This window comes from Caretta caretta, chromosome 13 (genome assembly GCF_965140235.1).
Source record: "Caretta caretta isolate rCarCar2 chromosome 13, rCarCar1.hap1, whole genome shotgun sequence".
Taxonomy (NCBI): Eukaryota; Metazoa; Chordata; order Testudines; family Cheloniidae; genus Caretta; species Caretta caretta.
Window position 1 is genome coordinate 36,722,554 of NC_134218.1, and position 19,046 is coordinate 36,741,599.

General features: G+C 41.8%; 1 protein-coding gene and 1 pseudogene across 1 annotated transcript; both read left to right on the forward strand.

Moving 5' to 3' along the window:
* The first annotated feature begins 7,810 nt into the window (after positions 1 to 7,810).
* LOC125622521 (olfactory receptor 6N1-like) lies at positions 7,811 to 8,767 on the forward strand. Its single transcript, XM_048820607.2, has one exon. The coding sequence runs from the start codon at positions 7,811 to 7,813 to the stop codon at positions 8,765 to 8,767; it is 957 nt and encodes a 318-aa protein (XP_048676564.2).
* A 4,662-nt stretch (positions 8,768 to 13,429) lies between these two features.
* LOC125622523 (olfactory receptor 6C4-like) lies at positions 13,430 to 14,487 on the forward strand (annotated as a pseudogene).
* The last annotated feature ends 4,559 nt before the right edge of the window (positions 14,488 to 19,046 follow it).

Genomic DNA, 19,046 nt, shown 5'->3' on the forward strand with positions numbered 1-19,046 from the left:
CCAACAGGACTTCAGAACATGATTAAAGTCAAGTCCACAGTAAGTTGTGTCTTGAATGTAATCATGACTTTTTTTTAAATCAGGATCTATGTACTTTATGCTAATTATCTTATTTTCTTCTCCTAACGGGATAATGCTAAAGACACTGAATAGACATTGATAACTTCTCTGAGTAATTTTTAAACCAGCCTAGCAAAGATTTTATATTGTTTAGGTTGGTTTAAAAACTTTAAAGCAATTATTTTGTTCTCTATTGAATTCTATAGGCTTTTAGAGTTTTGTTTTTTAAGAGAAACTTTACTAGTGTTATCTCTAGGCTTTTAGTTTAAATGTTCAGGGGCTTTTTATTTATTTTATTAGTGATTGCTCGTTACGGAATCATTTATAATTATTAAGATGCAGAGGAAATTTCATTATAAGCCGTAAAATGGGATTCTCAAATGGGGCCCTAAAAAATTTAGGCTCACTACTGCTACAGAAATTAAATGGGAATTAGGGGTAAAATTTTCAAAAGCACCCCTAAGCAGCTTAACATTCTAAATCCCATTTTCAAAAGTCACCTAGGCACTTAGACACACATTTTAAGGGTATGTAGGGTGCCTAGTGTGGTTTTCAAAAGCACCTATATCCCTAACATCTATTGATTTAAAATACCTTTATAATACCTCAATACCTTTAAAACTCTGGCCCTTAGCCTAAGTCTTATTGACAGTCAATAGTACTAAGGTTCCTAAGTCCATTGGGCTATTTAAAAATTTGAGTGTAAAGTAGATGCAAAAATATTACCATTGCTGCTGGAGAATAGAAACATCCAGTCTGGAATTTCCCCCCACAACTTTTAAATCCCTTTGCAAAGGAAGGAGAGAGCAAGGCTCATATACCCATTCAGTGCTTTCCGTCTGGATGTTTTGACTGGAAGGACTGTCAAAATATTATTTTAGACTGATACAATTTCAGTCTTGAAAGCAAATTAGATGCCATTGATATTATTTTTACTAATATGCATTTGTGCTGGGCTAATAAAATGTTGTGCGTATTGAAACTGAGAGAGAGAGAGAGAGAGAGAGAGAGAGAGAGAGATCAGCTGCTTTAAGAAATTTTTGTAAACACAAGATGATCTGGACAATGAATAAAATAAACAACAATATTTTTCCCACCAGTGCAACCAAACATATATTTGTGTTTCATGGTGTTCACATCAGGTATCCCCATCAGAGCTAATTCTGTGGCTGAATTTTAGAAAGAACAGAACATTTGTATGATCTGTTATAATATTTTCTGCAATTCCAGCTGTGCCTCTGATAGCGATGTATCCTGTGGAAACCCTGCATTTGAAGAACACTTCCTTGTCAGGTTAAAAAGTGAAACATCAGCGAACCAGATTAGACTGTATTTTATTTTATTTTACTTGGGCTGTGCTGTGATATTAATTCCTGGCATCAGAAGTGTAATCTCATTTTAGCAGCCCCTTTGTTCTCTAATATATCAGGACTCCCATTGGATGGGTTTAATCCTCCATCCCCATGGAAATTTTTGATTTTTCATTGAAAAAGCCAAAACCTGAAAATTGTTTCTTTGGTGGAGGGTGGATGTTCTGGGATTTTCAGCAACTGAATGCAAGCATATTTGTCAATGTACTAAATAGTTTCAGCCAAAGGCTGCTCAAAACTGAAACATGTTCATATTTAAAAAAAACAAAACGTTTGGGGTTTACAGATTTCAGACGAAATTTGGTGAAAATCATATACTTTCCATGAAGACTTTCAGTTACTCCAAACCCCAGTATTCCATTACAAAATCTTAATCAGTCCTAATCCAAAGGGAAATGAAGCCGTTTTCTGATTTTTTGAAGTGTAGTGGAGTTTCCAGAGACACACAGTTTTTCTTTGCTCTGTTAGTGAAGAAGATAGGTACTCACATCTTAAATAACATATCACAGTAGTCCTGATAGCAAGCAACCTGGACAATTTCCTGGAGGCTTGATCAAGTAACAGAAAATTATAGAATTGTAGGGCTGGAAGGGAGCTCAAGAAGTTTTCAAGTCCGGGCCACCTGGAAACCAAGGAAACCTGGACCATCCCTGAGAGCTATTTGTCTAACCTTTTCTTAACCATCTCTAATGATGGGGATTCTATGAAGAGAGGGCATAGATTTTTGAACATTTCTGCAATTAAACTGATGACATTTCAGTTCACTGCGATATTCAACTTATATTGTTAGTTTTCATCTAGTTCGATGATGAATTGACTTAAAAGTTGAGTTTATCTTTAAAATATATTAACAAATTTGCTTAATTTCCCCTAGATACATCCCAGGGCAAATGCTAACTGTAGAAATCAAACGTCCATTGAGGAATTTGTCCTCCTGGGATTTGGGAATCTCCCTGAACTTCAGATTCTTCTCTGCTTCCTGTTTCTAGTGATCTACATGGTGACCATGGCTGGAAATATCCTCATTGTTGTGCTAGATGTGGCTGATCAGCACCTTCACACCCCTATGTACTTCCTCCTGGGGAACTTGTCCTGCTTGGAGATCTGCTACACCTCCAGCATCCTGCCCTGGGTGCTGGCCAGTCTCCTCACGGGGGACAGAACCATTTCTGTTAGTGGCTGCATGACACAATTTTATTGTTTTGGTATCCTAGCAGCCACAGAATACTATCTGCTAGCAGTGATGTCTTACGATTGGTATCTAGTGATCTGCAATCCACTCTGTTATGCCACTCTGATGAACGGCAGTGTTTGTTTCCAGCTAGCGGCTTGTTCCTGGACAAGTGGCTTTCTGAGCAGTACCATAGTAATCATTTTAATGACTAAAATAAAGTTTTGTGGCTCCAATGAAATTGACTATTTCTTTTGTGATTCCTCACCCATCATAAAACTACCCTCTACTGTTACCCAGTTTCTAGAACTCACGATTTTCATGGTCTCCTCCGTCAGGTGACTAGTCCCATTTCTATTCACATTGGCATCCTAAGTTTGCATCATCAACACCATCCTAAGAATTCCTTCCACCACCGGGAGGCAAAAGGCATTTTCTACCTGCTCCTCTCACATTGTCACTGTCACAACATTTTATGGGACTCTGATTATTGGCTGCATGGTTCCAATTGCCCACCATTCAAAGGACTTATACAAGGTATTTTCTGTCTTCTAAACAGTCCTGACCCACATGGTCAACCCCCTCATCTACCCTCTGAGGAACAAAGAGGTCAAAGAGGCCCCGAGAAGGGCTGTCAGTAAGTTTCTGGCTTTTGCAAGACTTCAGGCTGTAAAATTAACAGATCTCTATCAGTCACCTACAGCAGGAGATTCTGGAAGACTGGCACCTCTCCCCAATCAGCTAATTTTGATCTTTGCAGTTGTAAAATAAGATTGAGATTTTTAAAAGGGACTTTAGGGGCTAGGAGCACTGTATTCCATGCTTTGATTTTCCAGAAACTTTTGGAGGGTTACTTAGGGTGATATCTCAAAGGAGTTGAAGGGAGTTAAACACCTACATTGGAGTTAATCACCAAAGGGATTTAATCACCTAAATTGGAAGTTGAGTCACCTAATTCCTTCACATTTCTTTGGAAATCCTGCCCTAAAACTTTGGCAGACATGGATTTCACTGAATTTTAGGACTGATACTTGCTGCTGCCGCCTTTAGGGAGCAGTATTCGTATGGTATGCTTTGGCTGATATTTTTCTTTTCCAGGTGATGGAGGATAATTTGGGGAGAGGGGAGAAGGAAGGGGGAAACAATGATTGCATGAGTGAGAAAAATAAATCTGAATTCAAATGCAATGTTAACTGTTGTCGATGCCTGTGGAATTACATCATGCTTCCCTTTGCAAATCTAATAATAAAACAGGGCAACTGCATAAAAGTTTGGGTCAATATTTTTTTGGTCTTTGAGTCATATTTTAAGGTCAGAAGGGACTCTGATCTAGTCTTCATGACACAGGCCAAAGAACGTGACCAGCCATCTATGTTTCCCACTCCCTCCTATCTGGACTTTTCAGAGTCTCTGATTACCCTAGATTTACTGAGCTGGCCAATGGAGATGCACTGATTCGCAGAAACTCTGGACTCTTTCTTTTAAGGCATATTTCAACATTGTGGGCCTGATTCAACACTGGCTTACTTAGTCTCTATATATGCTACTTTTCATTTGAATCAAAGCCTTCTGGTAGGGGAAATTCTTTCCAGCAGTTTATAGATAGATTTCCAAAGAAACTAGGAAGACTTTCTAAAGAACCGGTAAATAACAGGCCACTAAATTTCACCCACTTACCCCTGTGTTGAGACCAATAACTTATAGATTTATAACTTACCAATTTATAAATGTATAAATTTACCGATGAAGTGGGTATTCACCCACGAAAGCTTATGCTCCAATACATCTGTTAGTCTATAAGGTGTCACAGGACTCTTTGCTGCTTTTACAGATCCAGACTAACACAGCCCACCCCTCTGATACTTATAAATTTATAGATTCCGGCGCTAGGAAGGACGGTTGTGATCATCTACTCTGACTTTTTGTCAGTCACTTGCTGGTTTTAACTGGAGTAAATGGTGGATTCTGTGTAACTTGAAATCTTTAAATCATGATTTGAAGACTTTAGTAACTTAGCCAGAGGTTATGGGCCTCTTACAGGAGTGGGCTGCTGAGCTTCTCTGGTCTGTGATGTGCAGGAGGTCAGACTAGATGATCATGATGATCTCTTCTGGCCTTAAAGTCTGTGAGTCTAAGACTCTACTTGGCTCTCTCACACATTCACTGTGTGTCTTGGAGATGCTGTTGAATCTCCCCTTGCCTCAGTTTCCCTTGTGCATAATGATGCACTTGGAAGCTGGGAGAATAAATCCATGAATGTGTGTGACACTCCCTGATGCCACATTGATGGGCATATTAGAGCCTAGGTAACGAAAAATGTGAAGTCACTAAGATGTGTGTGTGTAGACATTTGTGTCTCCATAGCAGTCTGGGACCTGAGGCTAGGCTTTTCACGAGTGTCTACATGATTTAAGAGCACAGGTCCACTTGAAAGTCAGCGGCATCTCGGAAAATCCCAACCATGAACTGTACACTGAGTACATGAACAGGTGACACACCCTCCCTTTCTCTGGCCACCCTGAAGACATGGGTGAGGGACTCCACTCTGTTTTTTTAAAGAGTCTCCTAAACAGCGATTGGGTGGGAAAATCTGCAAAAGGTTTCTTGTAAGCATCTCTTCTTGGACTGTGGCACCATAATTGGAGGTGACCAGTGACCTCATCACCTGCATGTAGTAAGGAAGGCCATTTCCTTGGAGGATAGAAATTTGCCTCCATTCACTCTGGTGTTTGTACCGTCGACAGTGCTAGCATGTTATTGAGTTTTCCTTCTCATTAATCAATGTAAGCATCAAGGGAGATGTCGCCTTCCCACGGAAAGGATAAAAGCGAAATCTTGAGAGGGTCTCTCTCGTAGGAACTGGGCACAAGGCAAATAGCACCATATAGAACACTCGGAGTAGATCTCTTTCCTGGCTCTGTTAAAGAACGTGAAGCAGATGATGGCAGAAGATAAACTGCAGAACCAGTATCCTGGTCTCTGAATCACTGGGAAAAGGGGCAGTATCTGAAAATCAGCCTCACTTAGAACAGATTTAAAGGTAAAACATTTCCACCATTTCTGTTTCAATTAAATCATGGGATTTTGAAGTGGCAAACATGAGCTTCTCTGCACCGTACTCCAGCCACCTCACCGGGGTGGTGGGGAAGAATGGTCTTTAACGGGCTAGGAATATTCAATGTGCTGTGTCAAAACTATGTCTTATCATGCTTCTTCTTCTCCAGAATCACTGGGAATGTTGATGAATGTGAATAATTGACTGATCTGAATAATTCCATAGACCAGATTAAAATGAGGAGTAATTCCATTATTATATTAAACAGAATTAAAAGAAGATACACATGTCCAGAAGGTCTGAAAAAATACAGAAGGGTTCAAAGATAGATAGATAGATAGATAGATAGATAGATGGATAGATAGATAGATGTGTATGGGGACAGGTCTTTCTTTCTTTCTTTCTTTCCCCATACACCCGCTCTATCTATCTATCTATCTATCTATCTATCTATCTATCTATCTATCTATCTATCTAACCATTTCCATATACCTTTCTCCTCCCCCCTTTTTCTCTCTCTTTCTGTCGTCACTATAGACTTACTGCAGAGTCCAAATATTTTTTTTAATCCAGAACATTGAGCTGAAAACTGTAGCTATCATAGCAGACTTGGTGTAATCCCATTTAAATCAATACATGAGGTTCTCTCATTTAAATCAGTGTGAATCAGGGGTGACTCATTTCTCCTTGCATTCACACTGGAAGTAATGGAGTTATTCTCAGGGCAGTGGCCAAGAATTTCAAAATTGTCTAACCATTTTGTGGTACCTAAATATTAAGAAGGCTGAACTGAGACAACTCAAAGATGCACTTTCTGAAAACCGGATGCCTTGAACATATTTCAGGCAGAACATCCAAAATCTATGGTCCCTTCTTGACCATGGTACGGAGACACAACCAAATCAAAATCCTAAAATTCTCCCACCATAGTAAGAGGAAGATCCTATAGTTGGACAGGAATATAGGAATGGATCCAGAATGGAGGAGTTCAGTGGTCCATATAATCAATAGCCTCTGTTTGACAGTGGTCAGTATCAAATGCTTCTGAGGAAGCAAAGGAATTATATAACACATTTCTTTATTATCCCAGACAGATATTCATTGCTTTATGCCCTGAAACAAAGGTATTTATTTTGCTTATGAAACTATAGATTATGTAATGTACCTGGACATATTCTGATTATTCAAATCAAAATCCAAGTCTTGTGTTGATATTAAGACTGGTCCAAAACTTTCCATCCAAAGTTTTCTGTAAAATTGAGATTTTGATAAAACAACGGCTTTCACCAAAAGGCTCTGCTTTCCTGCAAAATTCTTTCATTTTTACATGAAATGCCAAGAATACAAAATAAGAGAGAACACTTTCAGGCAAAAACAGGAAATGTTTTTGTTTGGTGTTGAAAAATGTTCAGTAATTTTCAGCCAATTCAGTGGCCAAGGCAAAAATAACTGACAAATATTTTTTTAAAAATGTTTTGAGGTTTTAACTTTTTTTTCAACTAAAAACCAGCATTTCCTTGGGAGAAAATGTCTGTTGACATTGTGAGGGATGGGACACTGAACAAAACACTCCTCTGATCTTCTTCAGTGTGTTCCATTTTATAATGCCTAAATATAATGATGTTCAACACTTCAAAAATGGTGAAGAGAAAAACAAATATATTAAAAGGGAGAGATAGGGAGATAAAGAAAGAAATAAGGATTGAGAGGACAACTCTTAGAAGAATTGTGTCTGACCCTCCTTTAAAGAATGGGTGACATTAGGGGTTATTAGTTCATAATGGTAAATGTCTATCTTATGAAACAAGAAAAAAAAACATGATAAGTAGTGAAGCCTCAGCCTAGGAGATTATTTCTGCTGTAAAATATTTGGAGTTTAGGGTACCACTGAGGATTTATAAAATTAAACTTTCAGAGTTCTGTCAGGGGTATGGATTGGTAGAGAATTTGTTGATCTCTTGGAGAAGGTGGGAAACTAGAATGTGCATGATCCAAAACAGAAGGTCAGAGATGCACCAGCGATATGGACACATCACCAGAAGGGGAAGTAGAGGACTCAGCATTTGTGCAATGAAATAGAAACAGTACATTGAAAAGTACCCTGATGTTCTTCAACTGCCAGTTCAGTTTGTTTTCTCTTCCAAGGTAGAACCCATGGCAGACACAGAACTAGGAAACAAAACGGCTGTCAAGGAATTCATCCTCCTGGGATTTGGAAAACTCTCTGAACTGAAGAGCTTTCTCTTCCTGCTCTTTCTACTGATCTACATTGTGACCCTGGCTGGGAACATCCTCATTGCAGCATTAGTTATGGTTAATCAGTGCCTTCACACCCCCATGTACTTCTTCCTGGGGATTTTGTCTTGCTTGGAGACCTGCTACACCTCCACCATCCTGCCCAGGGTGCTGGCCAGTCTCCTGACTGGGGACAGAACCATTTCTGTTAGTGGTTGTTTTGTACAGTATTATTTCTTTGGTGGCCTGGCAGCTACAGAATGTTACCTCTTATCTGTGATGTCTTATGATCGGTATTTAGCTATATGTAAACCACTGCATTATGGAACTGTTATGAATGGCAAGTTTTGCCTCCAGTTAGCAGCAGGGTCTTGCATCATTGCCTTTGTGGTTGTCACCATATTCATATGTTTGATGTCACAATTAACTTTTTGTGGCCCCAGTAAAATTGACCATTTCTTCTGTGACTTTACCCCAGTGGTCCAACTGTCCTGCAGTGATACCTACTTGATAGAACTTGTTGCTTTCTGTTTTGCTTCCATAGATATCTTTCCCCCATTTCTATTAACCCTGACATCCTATATCTGTATCATAGCCACTGTCGTAAGAATCCCATCCACTACTGGGAAGCAAAGGGCATTTTCCACCTGCTCCTCTCACTTGATTGTAGTTACAACCTTCTACGGGACCCTAATCATGGTGTATGTCGTACCAAAAACACATACACTGAGAAACCTGAACAAAGTGTTCTCTGTCTTCTACACAGTCCTGACTCCAATGCTCAACCCCCTCATCTACAGCCTGAGAAACAAAGAGGTCAAGGAGGCTTTGAGGAAATCTCTCAATCGATTTGTGGCTTTTGTGAGAATTTGGTGACACTGAGCTAACTCATTTAGGTAACACTAAAACGTGATACCCTGAGCTGTGTTTTTGAATCTGAAAGGCAATCAATCAATGTCTTGTTCCCTATCATAGTCTTGGCAATTTTGGTTCACTCTTAAGAAACCACTGAAATAAGCACCATCTCTGTCTGCGGCTTTCAGGATGGTGTTTTCAGGAAGATCACCGATGGATTGTAGTTTCTATACGAGTTTTCTCATGAAGTTGATAGATTTCCGCTCCATACGGCTAAATTCAGTGCCTTGCATAATGACAGGTTTCAGAGTAGCAACCGTGTTAGTCTGTATTCTCAGAGTAAGTGTGGGAAGATAAAAACACAAAAGAGTAAAGTTCAGAGAGAGAGAGAGAGAAGCAACCAGCTTTACCATAAAAGTTATTTATTGAACAATAGTGATAACTACACAAGGAGGGCTAAACCAACATAACATACATTATTAAAGGTTAATACCTGAGGTAGAAAGGAAAACAGAGAGAAAGAGTACTTGTGGCACCTTAGAGACTAACAAATTTATTTGAGCATAAGCTTTCATGATCTACAGCTCACTTCATCGGATGCATTCAGTGGAAAATATAGTGGGGAGATTTATATACATAGAGAATATGAAACAATGGGTGTTACCATACACACTGTAACGAGAGTGATTACTTAAGATGCCCCATCATCTCAGGCATTGGCACCCTGACAGCAGGATTGTCTGGATATGTAGACTCCCTCCTCAGGCCCTACGCTACCAGCACTCCCAGCTATCTTTGAGACACCACTGACTTCCTGAGGAAACTACAATCCATTGGTGATCTTCCTGAAAACATCATCCTGGCCACTATGGATGTAGAAGCCCTCCACACCTACATTCCACACAAAGATGGACTACAAGCCGTCAGGAACAGTATCCCCAATAATGTCACAGCAAACTTGGTGGCTGAACTTTGTGACTTTGTCCTCACCCATAACTATTTCACATTTGGGGACAATGTATACCTTCAAATCAGCGGCACTGCTATGGGATCCCGCATGGCCCCACAGTATGCCAACATTTTTATGGCTGACTTAGAACAACGCTTCCTCAGCTCTCATCCCCTAATGCCCCTACTCTACTTGCGCTATATTGATGACATCTTCATAGAATCATAGAATCATAGAATATCAGGGTTGGAAGGGACCTCAGGAGGTCATCTAGTCCAACCCCCTGCTCAAAAGCAGGACCCATACCCAATTAAATCATCCCAGCCAGGGCTTTGTCAAGCCTGACCTTAAAAACTTCTAAGGAAGGAGATTCCACCACCTCCCTAGGCAACGCATTCCAGTGTTTCACCACCCTCCTAGTGAAAAGTTTTTCCTAATATCCAACCTAAACCTCCCCCACTGCAACTTGAGACCATTACTTCTTGTCCTGTCCTCTTCCACCACTGAGAATAGTCTAGAACCATCCTCTCTGGAACTACCTCTCAGGTAGTTGAAAGCAGCTATCAAATCCCCCCTCATTCTTCTCTTCTGCAGACTAAACAATCCCAGTTCCCTCAGCCTCTCCTCATAACTCATGTGTTCCAGACCCCTAATCATTTTTGTTGCCCTTCGCTGGACTCTCTCCAATTTATCCACATCCTTCTTGTAGTGTGGGGCCCAAAACTGGACACAGTACTCCAGATGAGGCCTCACCAATGTCAAATAGAGGGGGACGATCACGTCCCTCGATCTGCTCGCTATGGCCCTACTTATACATCCCAAAATGCCATTGGCCTTCTTGGCAACAAGGGCACACTGCTGGCTCATATCCAGCTTCTCGTCCACTGTCACCCCTAGGTCCTTTTCTGCAGAACTGCTGCCTAGCCATTTGGTCCCTAGTCTGTAGCTGTGCATTGGGTTCTTCCGTCCTAAGTGCAGGACCCTGCACTTATCCTTATTGAACCTTATCAGATTTCTTTTGGCCCAATCCTCCGATTTGTCTAGGTCCCTCTGTATCCTATCCCTGCCCTCCAGCGTATCTACCACTCCTCCCAGTTTAGTATCATCTGCAAATTTGCTAAGAGTGCAATCCACACCATCCTCCAGATCATTTATGAAGATATTGAACAAAACCAGCCCCAGGACCGACCCCTGGGGCAATCCACTTGACACCGGCTGCCAACTAGACATGAAGCCATTGATCACTACCCGTTGAGCCTGACAATTTAGCCAACTTTCTACCCATCTGGACCCATGGAAAAGAAGCCCTTGGGGAATTCCACCATGATTTCAACAATTTCCATCCCACCATCAACCTCAGCCTGGAGCAGTCCACACAAGAGATCCACTTCCTGGATACTACAGTGCTAATAAGCGATGGTCACATAAACACTACCTTATACCAGAAACCTACTGACCGCTATTCCTACCTACATGCCTCCAGCTTTCATCCAGACCACACCACATGATCCATTGTCTACAGTCAAGCTCTACGATACAACCGCATTTGCTCCAACCCCTCAGACAGAGACAAACACCTACATGATCTCTATCAAGCATTCTTACAACTACAATACCCACCTGCTGAAGTGAAGAAACAGATTGACAGAGACAGAAGAGTACCCAGAAGTCACCTGCTACAGGACAGGCCCAACAAACAAAAGAACAGAACGCCACAAGCCATCACCTTCAGCCCCCAACTAAAACCTCTCCAAAGCATCATCAAGGATCTACAACCAATCCTGAAGGACGACCCATCACTCTCACAGATCTTGGGAGACAGGCGAGTCCTTGCTTACAGACAGCCCCCCAACCTGAAGCAAATACTCACCAGCAACCACACACCACACAACAGAACCACTAACCTAGGAACCTATCCTTGCAACAAAGCCCGTTGCCAACTGTGTCCACATATCTACACAGGGGACACCATCATAGGGCCTAATAACATCAGCCACACTATCAGAGGCTCATTCACCTGCACATCTACCAATGTGATATATGCCATCATGTGCCAGCAATGCCCTTCTGCCATGTACAGTGGTCAGACTGGACAGTCTCTACGTAAAAGAATAAATGGACACAAATCAGATATCAAGAATTATAACATTCAAAAACCAGTCGGAGAATACCTCAGTATCTTTGGTCACTCGATTACAGACCTAAAAGTTGCAATTCTTCAACAAAAAAACTTCAAAAACAGACTCCAAGGAGAGACTGCTGAATTGGAATTAATTTGCAACCTGGATACAATTAACTTCGGCTTGAACAGAGACTGGGAGTGAATGGGTCATTACACAAAGTAAAACTATTTCCCCATGTTTATTCCCCCCGCCCCCCCTCCCCACACACACACTGTTCCTCAGACGTTCTTGTCAGCTGCTGGAAATGGCCCACCTTGATTATCACTACAAAAGGGTTTCCCCCCCTCCCTCTCCTGCTGGTAGTAGCTCACCTTAAGTGATCACCCTCGTTACAGTGTGTATGGTAACACCCATTGTTTCATATTCTCTATGTATATAAATCTCCCCACTGTATTTTCCACTGAATGCATCCAGTGATGTGAGCTGTAGCTCATGAAAGCTTATGCTCAAATAAATTTGTTAGTCTCTAAGGTGCCACAAGTACTCCTTTTCTTTTTGCGAATATAGACTAGCATGGCTGCTACTCTGAAACCAGAGAGAAAGAGGGTGATCTCACCCATTCCATGAGGTTTGAACTGGTCAGGGTTTCCAGGTGATGGTGGTAGCTCTGGGTCCTGAGTACTGGAGACAGGCAGAGCCCCCAGCACGATCAGTCAGGAGAAGATGGAGTCCCATGGAAGTGATGCATAGTTTGGATCTAAGCATCAGAACACTTACTTGGGCATAGGTAGGGGTTTTAGTAGAGAAAATACAATGGTTCAAGGGAGAACACTAGATTTGTTTATGGGTAAACTGATGACTTAAGGGTTTTCTTTAGGCTAGATAATAGAAGCTGATCAGTCTTGGCTATGGGTGGTGTTTTCTTCCAGGGAGCTTACAATGCAATTAGGCTGCTTTAGTATTTTGGATATCAGTCAAGGATTTATTACTAGAATTGGTCTGATAATTGCTGAGCTGGGTGTGTGCAGGTGTCGGTTCATTAACATCTGGAGCAGAGAGTCCCATGATGCAGTGCATCCCAATTTTTCTGATCCCAGAGTTCAGTGCGGTTCTCTGTTTTCCATTCTGTATGCAAATTGAGATGTCTTAATCTTTTCACCCTTGTCAGGAGGGGTCTAGGTTTGTCTCCCATCCACCCTTCATTGCTCTCTGCAAACCTTTTCTCTGATCGATTTTGGTTTAACAAGAGACTGGTGGTGGTGGGGGGTGTCTTTCATGAGTCAGACAGGCTACATACTACATCCTGGTTCCCCAAAAACAGAGCTGACTGGTATAACCCCATGGAAAATGTTGACTTTTCACTGAAAAAGTCACAACCTGAAAATTGTTTTTTGGTGGAGGTGGGTGTTTTGTTTTTTGAGGAACTTAATGCAAACATATTTCTAAAAGCACTAAATATTTTCAGCCAAAAGCTGCTCAAAACCAAAACGTGTTCTGATTTAAAAAAAAGTTTTGGATTTATAGATTTCAGATTAAATTTGGTGAAAAGCATATAGCTGAGTTTATCTTTAAAATATATTAATGAATTTGCTTCATTCCTAGGTACATCCCATGGCAAATGCTGACTGTAGAAATCAAATGTCCATGGAGAAATTTGTACTCCTGGGATTTGGGAATCTCCCTGAACTTCAGATTCTTCTCTGTCTGCTGTTTCTAGCAATCTACATGGTGACCATGGCCGGGAACATCCTCATTGTTGTGCTAGATGTGGCTGATCAGCACCTTCACACCCCCATGTACTTCTTCCTAGTGAACTTGTCCTGCTTGGAGACCTGTTATACCTCCACCATCCTGCCCAGGGTGCTGGCCAGTCTCCTCACGGGGGACAGAACCATTTCTGTTAGTGGCTGCATGACACAATTTTATTGTTTTTGTATCCTAGCAGCCACAGAATACTATCTGCTCGCAGTGATGTCTTATGATCGGTATCTAACAATCTGCAATCCACTCCGTTATGCCACTCTGATGAACGGCAGTATTTGTTTCCAGCTAGCGGCTTGTTCCTGGACAAGTGGCTTTCTGGGCAGCATCATAGTAATCATTTTAATGACTAAAATAAAGTTTTGTGACTCCAATGAAATTGACCATTTCTTTTATGATTCCTCACCCACCATAAAACTGTCCTTTAGTGATACCCAGCTTCTAGAACTCATGATTTTCACGCTCTCCTCTGTCGGGTCACTGGTCCCATTTTTATTCACATTGGCGTCCTACGTTTGCATCTTCAACACCATCCTGAGAATTCCTTCCACCACCGGGAGGCAAAAGGCATTTTCTACCTGCTCCTCTCACATTGTCACTGTCACAACATTTTATGGGACTCTGATTATTGGCTACATGGTTCCAACTGCCCACCGTTCAAAGGACTTACACAAGATATTCTCTGTCTTCTACTCTGTTCTGCCCCCACGGTCAACCCCCTCATCTACAGTCTGAGGAACACAGAGGTCAATGGGGCCCTGAGAAAGGCTCTCAGTAAGTTTCTGGCTTTTGCAAGACTTCAGGCTGTAAAATTAACAGATCTCTATCAGTCACCTACAGCAGGAGATTCTGGAAGACTGGCACCTCTCCCCAATCAGCTAATTTTGATCTTTGCAGTTGTAAAATAAGGTTGAGATTTTTAAAAGGGACTTTAGGGGCTAGGAGCACTGTATTCCATGCTTGAATTTTCCAGAAACTTTGGAGGGTTACTTAGAGTGATATTTCAAAGCAGTTGAAGTGAGTTAAACACCTAAACTTCACTGGAAGTTGTGTCACCTAATTCCTTCACGTTTCTTTGAAAATCCTGGCCTAAAACTTTGGCAGACACAGATTTCACTGAATTTTAGGACTGATACTTGCTGCTGCTTCCTTTAGGGAGCAATGTTTGTGTGATATGTTTTGGCTGATATTTTTCTTTTCCAGGTGATGGAGGATAATTTGGGGAGAGGGGAGCAGGCAGGGGGAAACAATGATTGCATGAGTGAGAAAAATAACTCTGAATTCAAATGCAATGTTAACTGTTGTATATGCCTGTGAGATTACATATTTTTTTTTCCCTTTGCAAATCTAATAATAAATAATAATAAAATAGAGCAACTGCATAAAAGTTTGTGTCAATATTTTTTTGGTCTTTGAGTCATATTTTAAGGTCAGAAGGGACTCTCATCTAGTCTGCATGACACAGGCCAAAGAACTTGACCCGCCATCTATGTTTCCCACTCCCTTCTATCTGGACTTTTCAGTGTCTCTGATTACCCTAGATTTACTGAGCTGGCCAATGGAGATACACTGATTCACAGAAACTGGGGCTCTGGACTCTTTCTTTTAAGGCATATTTCAACATTGTGGGCCTGATTCAACACTGGGTTAGTTAGTCTCTATATATGCTATTTTACATTAGAATCAAAGCCTTCTGATAGGGGAAATTCTTTCCAGCAGCTTATAGATAGACCCTGTTAGGCAAGAGTTCAAATTCAGTTAGCAGCTGAGACAGAAACCCACATAACTAACAAACAGGAAAACTGGAAGCCCAAGGACACTGGCAGCTGTAAACACTTGATAAACTTGTATGGTCAAATGTCTGCCCAGTTACTTGGCTCTTAGAACAGAACAAACTCTGCCTTCACAGCCCTCCGGATATCTGTAAACACTCACCCCCCCACCCCATCCCTTCACTTTAAGGTAGTCATAGATAATTGATGTAATCAAAATAGTTTTATGCGTATGTTCTGCTCCTGTCAATGCCATGTTAAATGTTTTCTTTCTCTCTGAAACAATGTTTGTCTCTGTAAGTATAAGATATGTGCAAATGGAGTGATAAGAAAAGGTATATAATTGGTCACTGTGGTACTACACTTTTGAAGCTGTTCTGTCAGTCTTCCTGGTACCGTGAATAAACCCCTTCAGTATTGTCTGTGCCTGCCTGATTCCTGGGGAAAAGAATCTCCTTGCTTCACAGTTTGGCATAGCGAGCAGGGTGTGATCGGGAATCCTCAGAGAGTTTCTCACAACCAGGGATAGAGGTGAGTATCCTTTTACTTATCACCTCTAGTGCACACCTTGGTTTGGGACTCCCCGAGACACCCCTTAGCACCTTTTTTTTTTAATATGAACCACATATAGGATGCACAGAGAAGAGGATGGAACAGGATTTTGTTTGTGGCCAGGGTTTTCGGGTTGCAGGGATCACTTTAAGTGAAGGCTGCAATACAAGTACTGAGCACCAGAGTGTTCTTTAGTAGTGCTGCGTACAAGAGTGTGCTCAGTCAGTTCCCCTGAAATGCCGCTTGAGTGGGTTTCAGGAAGCTGGGTAATAATGTTGTATGACTGGCCCCAGGGTGTATCAATGATACCCTCTAAAGGAGGGAGAATCTTTGATTTTATAAAACATGGGACGATTCAAAAGACTATGGCAAAGGATGGATGGAATGAGGGTATGAATGTGAAGGATAGCATGTTGTAGTGGTCTGGTCAGATGAAAGGAAAGTTAGAGAAAGGAATTGTGATACTGTACTGTGAATATGAAAGAAAGTTACGGGAATTGGAAACGCTCCAAAAGACTCTTACATCAGAGCTGAACAAAAAGACAGATTTAAACCACAGATTAAGTGAGCTTCAAGCAGAGAACAACGTTCTAAAAGCAAAAATAAAAGAAAGCAGCTCCTCTGCATGCCAGATAGCTGCTAACATACAACAGAAGGGTAATTTTACTGACCCTGGTTCAAGCAGTGAGACTGATAAAGACCAAAATTAAATCAATTGGAAACACCTTGAAAAACAAATCCAGTATTGGAACCTGGCACACACGGGGAAAAACTGGGATAATTGGCCTCCTTTTAACCCAGACTTAAGTGACAGCACTCCCCTGGCCCCTCTTCAAGTAACCACGCGGTGGTCAGGGCCAGAAGATAACAGAGTAGCTCATAGTACTTATAAGTACACTCCTCTCAGCAAAGAGAAAATGAGGGGCTTACTGAAAGATCTCCCTGATTTAAAGCCCAAAGATCCAAATTTAGTATTTTGGAAAAAAAAAAGTTAGATGGTTACCACGTATACATTACATCCCTGGGATCTTCAGATCCTAACTAAGGCTAAATGCCCTCACCTTTCATGGGTCAAGGTCCCCTCAGAAGAGCACTGGAATGGTACTTGAGCCTCTGTCAAATTTGTATCAGAAAGTGACATGACTCGTGCCTGCACTGATTTTAAGGAAGCCATCCAAAATGCCTTGGGGAATGGAGCCAGTTATTGGGGACTAATCGTGGGATGCGTACAAGGCAAGTACGAACCTGCTGCTCAATATTGTGAGCGGAAATGGGAAATGTATTTAAGTAATGCAGGCACTGGCAATCCAAAGAAAACTGATCAGGCATTTCTAAAAATGTTAAAGGAAGGTTTTAACTCCCACCTGCAAATAGCCCTAAGTTGGGAGTGAATCCAGGCTCTGATTATGAATCCATCTGTATGTGGGCCTCTGAATGTGAAGCCAGTCAAGCTAAATATATAAAGAGCAAGGCTACTCGCATTCCTGTGGTAACAGCAAAAAGTGAACTATCCTGTTATAATTGTGGGTTTCTCGTGCATACCCAACAGAACTGCAGGTGCAAGATCCAAAAGTCCAGTCAAGGACAGAATCATGGTCAGCTGAATCCCCGCAGTACCTCACTGCCCTTTCAATCTGGTCCTGATCCTGCCCCCACCGCCTCCCCTACCTTACAGTGTTTTGTATGTGGGGAGACCAGACACTGGGCAGCTGGATGCCCAAGCCGAGTAGCCCTGGGCAACCAGCCCCAACAGGTATCTCAACCAGCTGCTAACCCTTACTAACACCTAAGCAAAGAACAAATGGCCAGGCTTTTAAATTCCATGACCTGCTAGGATCCAGCAGCCACCTTGCTCATCAGTACTGCTGATGCAGATATAAATCTCTTGAGGCCACACTTACAAGCCTGGATAAGGGGCCAGTCATGCACAATTCTTGTGGACATGGGAGCATCTGTTTCCATTACTGACCTCCCCCTCCCCACTACTAAACAGTATTTTACTATTTCAGGGGTAGGAGGTGCACAACTTATGTCTTATAGACTGTTCTTGTAGAATCTAATCTTCTGGACTCAGTCTTTTTATGTAGCTCCAGATGCAGAGGGGACTATTTTGGGCACGGACGCCCTCTGCAATGCAGTGACTCTTAACCTTTCTCAGAGTACAGGTGCCTTTGCTGATAAACTTCTGCATACTCATACGGTTCCTCTCCATAATGATAACTCTCTCACTTCTGTTGCAGCTGCCAATTCCATGGCTCTCACTTGGGACACCTCTAACGCTTTTCAAGAATTATGTTCCAGGTTCCCCTCTGTTTGGGCAGAGACTAAACTGTCTTGCATTTTGGTGCCAGCTCATCTCTGCCCACCCATACAGGTTACCAGTCAACTCCCTCCGCCTACCAAGCAATACCCTCTCAAACCTGAGGCTGTGGACATGGTAGGTGACATTGTTCACTCTTTACTTCAGCAAGGTATATTGGTTCCTTGTGGGAGTGCACCCTCGTAAGCCCGCACATTACAATTGCACACTTTAATCTTCTTAATCCTGCTACTTTGATGCCGACTAAGGAGAACCTCATCAGTGCCCTCTTTCTGAGGATACTATTGTTAAGGAACCAACTGGGTAGCACAACCACCTGCTGCCCTTCTTCCCATAAGGGCAACCCCTCTCGCTAGTACAAGAAGAAAAGGAGGACTTGTGGCACCTTAGAGACTAGCCAATTTATTTGATCTTAAGCTTTCGTGAGCTACAGCTCACTTCATCGGATGCATACTGTGGAAAGTGTAGAAGATCTTTTTATATACACACAAAACATGAAAAAATACCTCCTCCCACCCCACTCTCCTGCTGGTAATAGCTTATCTAAAGTGATCACTCTCCTTAAAATGTGTATGATAATCAAGGTGGGCCATTTCCAGCACAAATCCAGGGTTTAACAAGAACGTCTGAGGACGGGGCGGGGGTAGGAAAAAACAAGGGGAAATAGGTTACCTTGCATTATGACTTAGCCACTCCCAGTCTCTATTCAAGCCTAAGTTAATTGTATCCAATTTGCAAATGAATTCCAATTCAACAGTTTCTCGCTGGAGTCTGGATTTGAAGTTTTTTTGTTGTAATATGGCAACTTTCATGTCTGTAATTG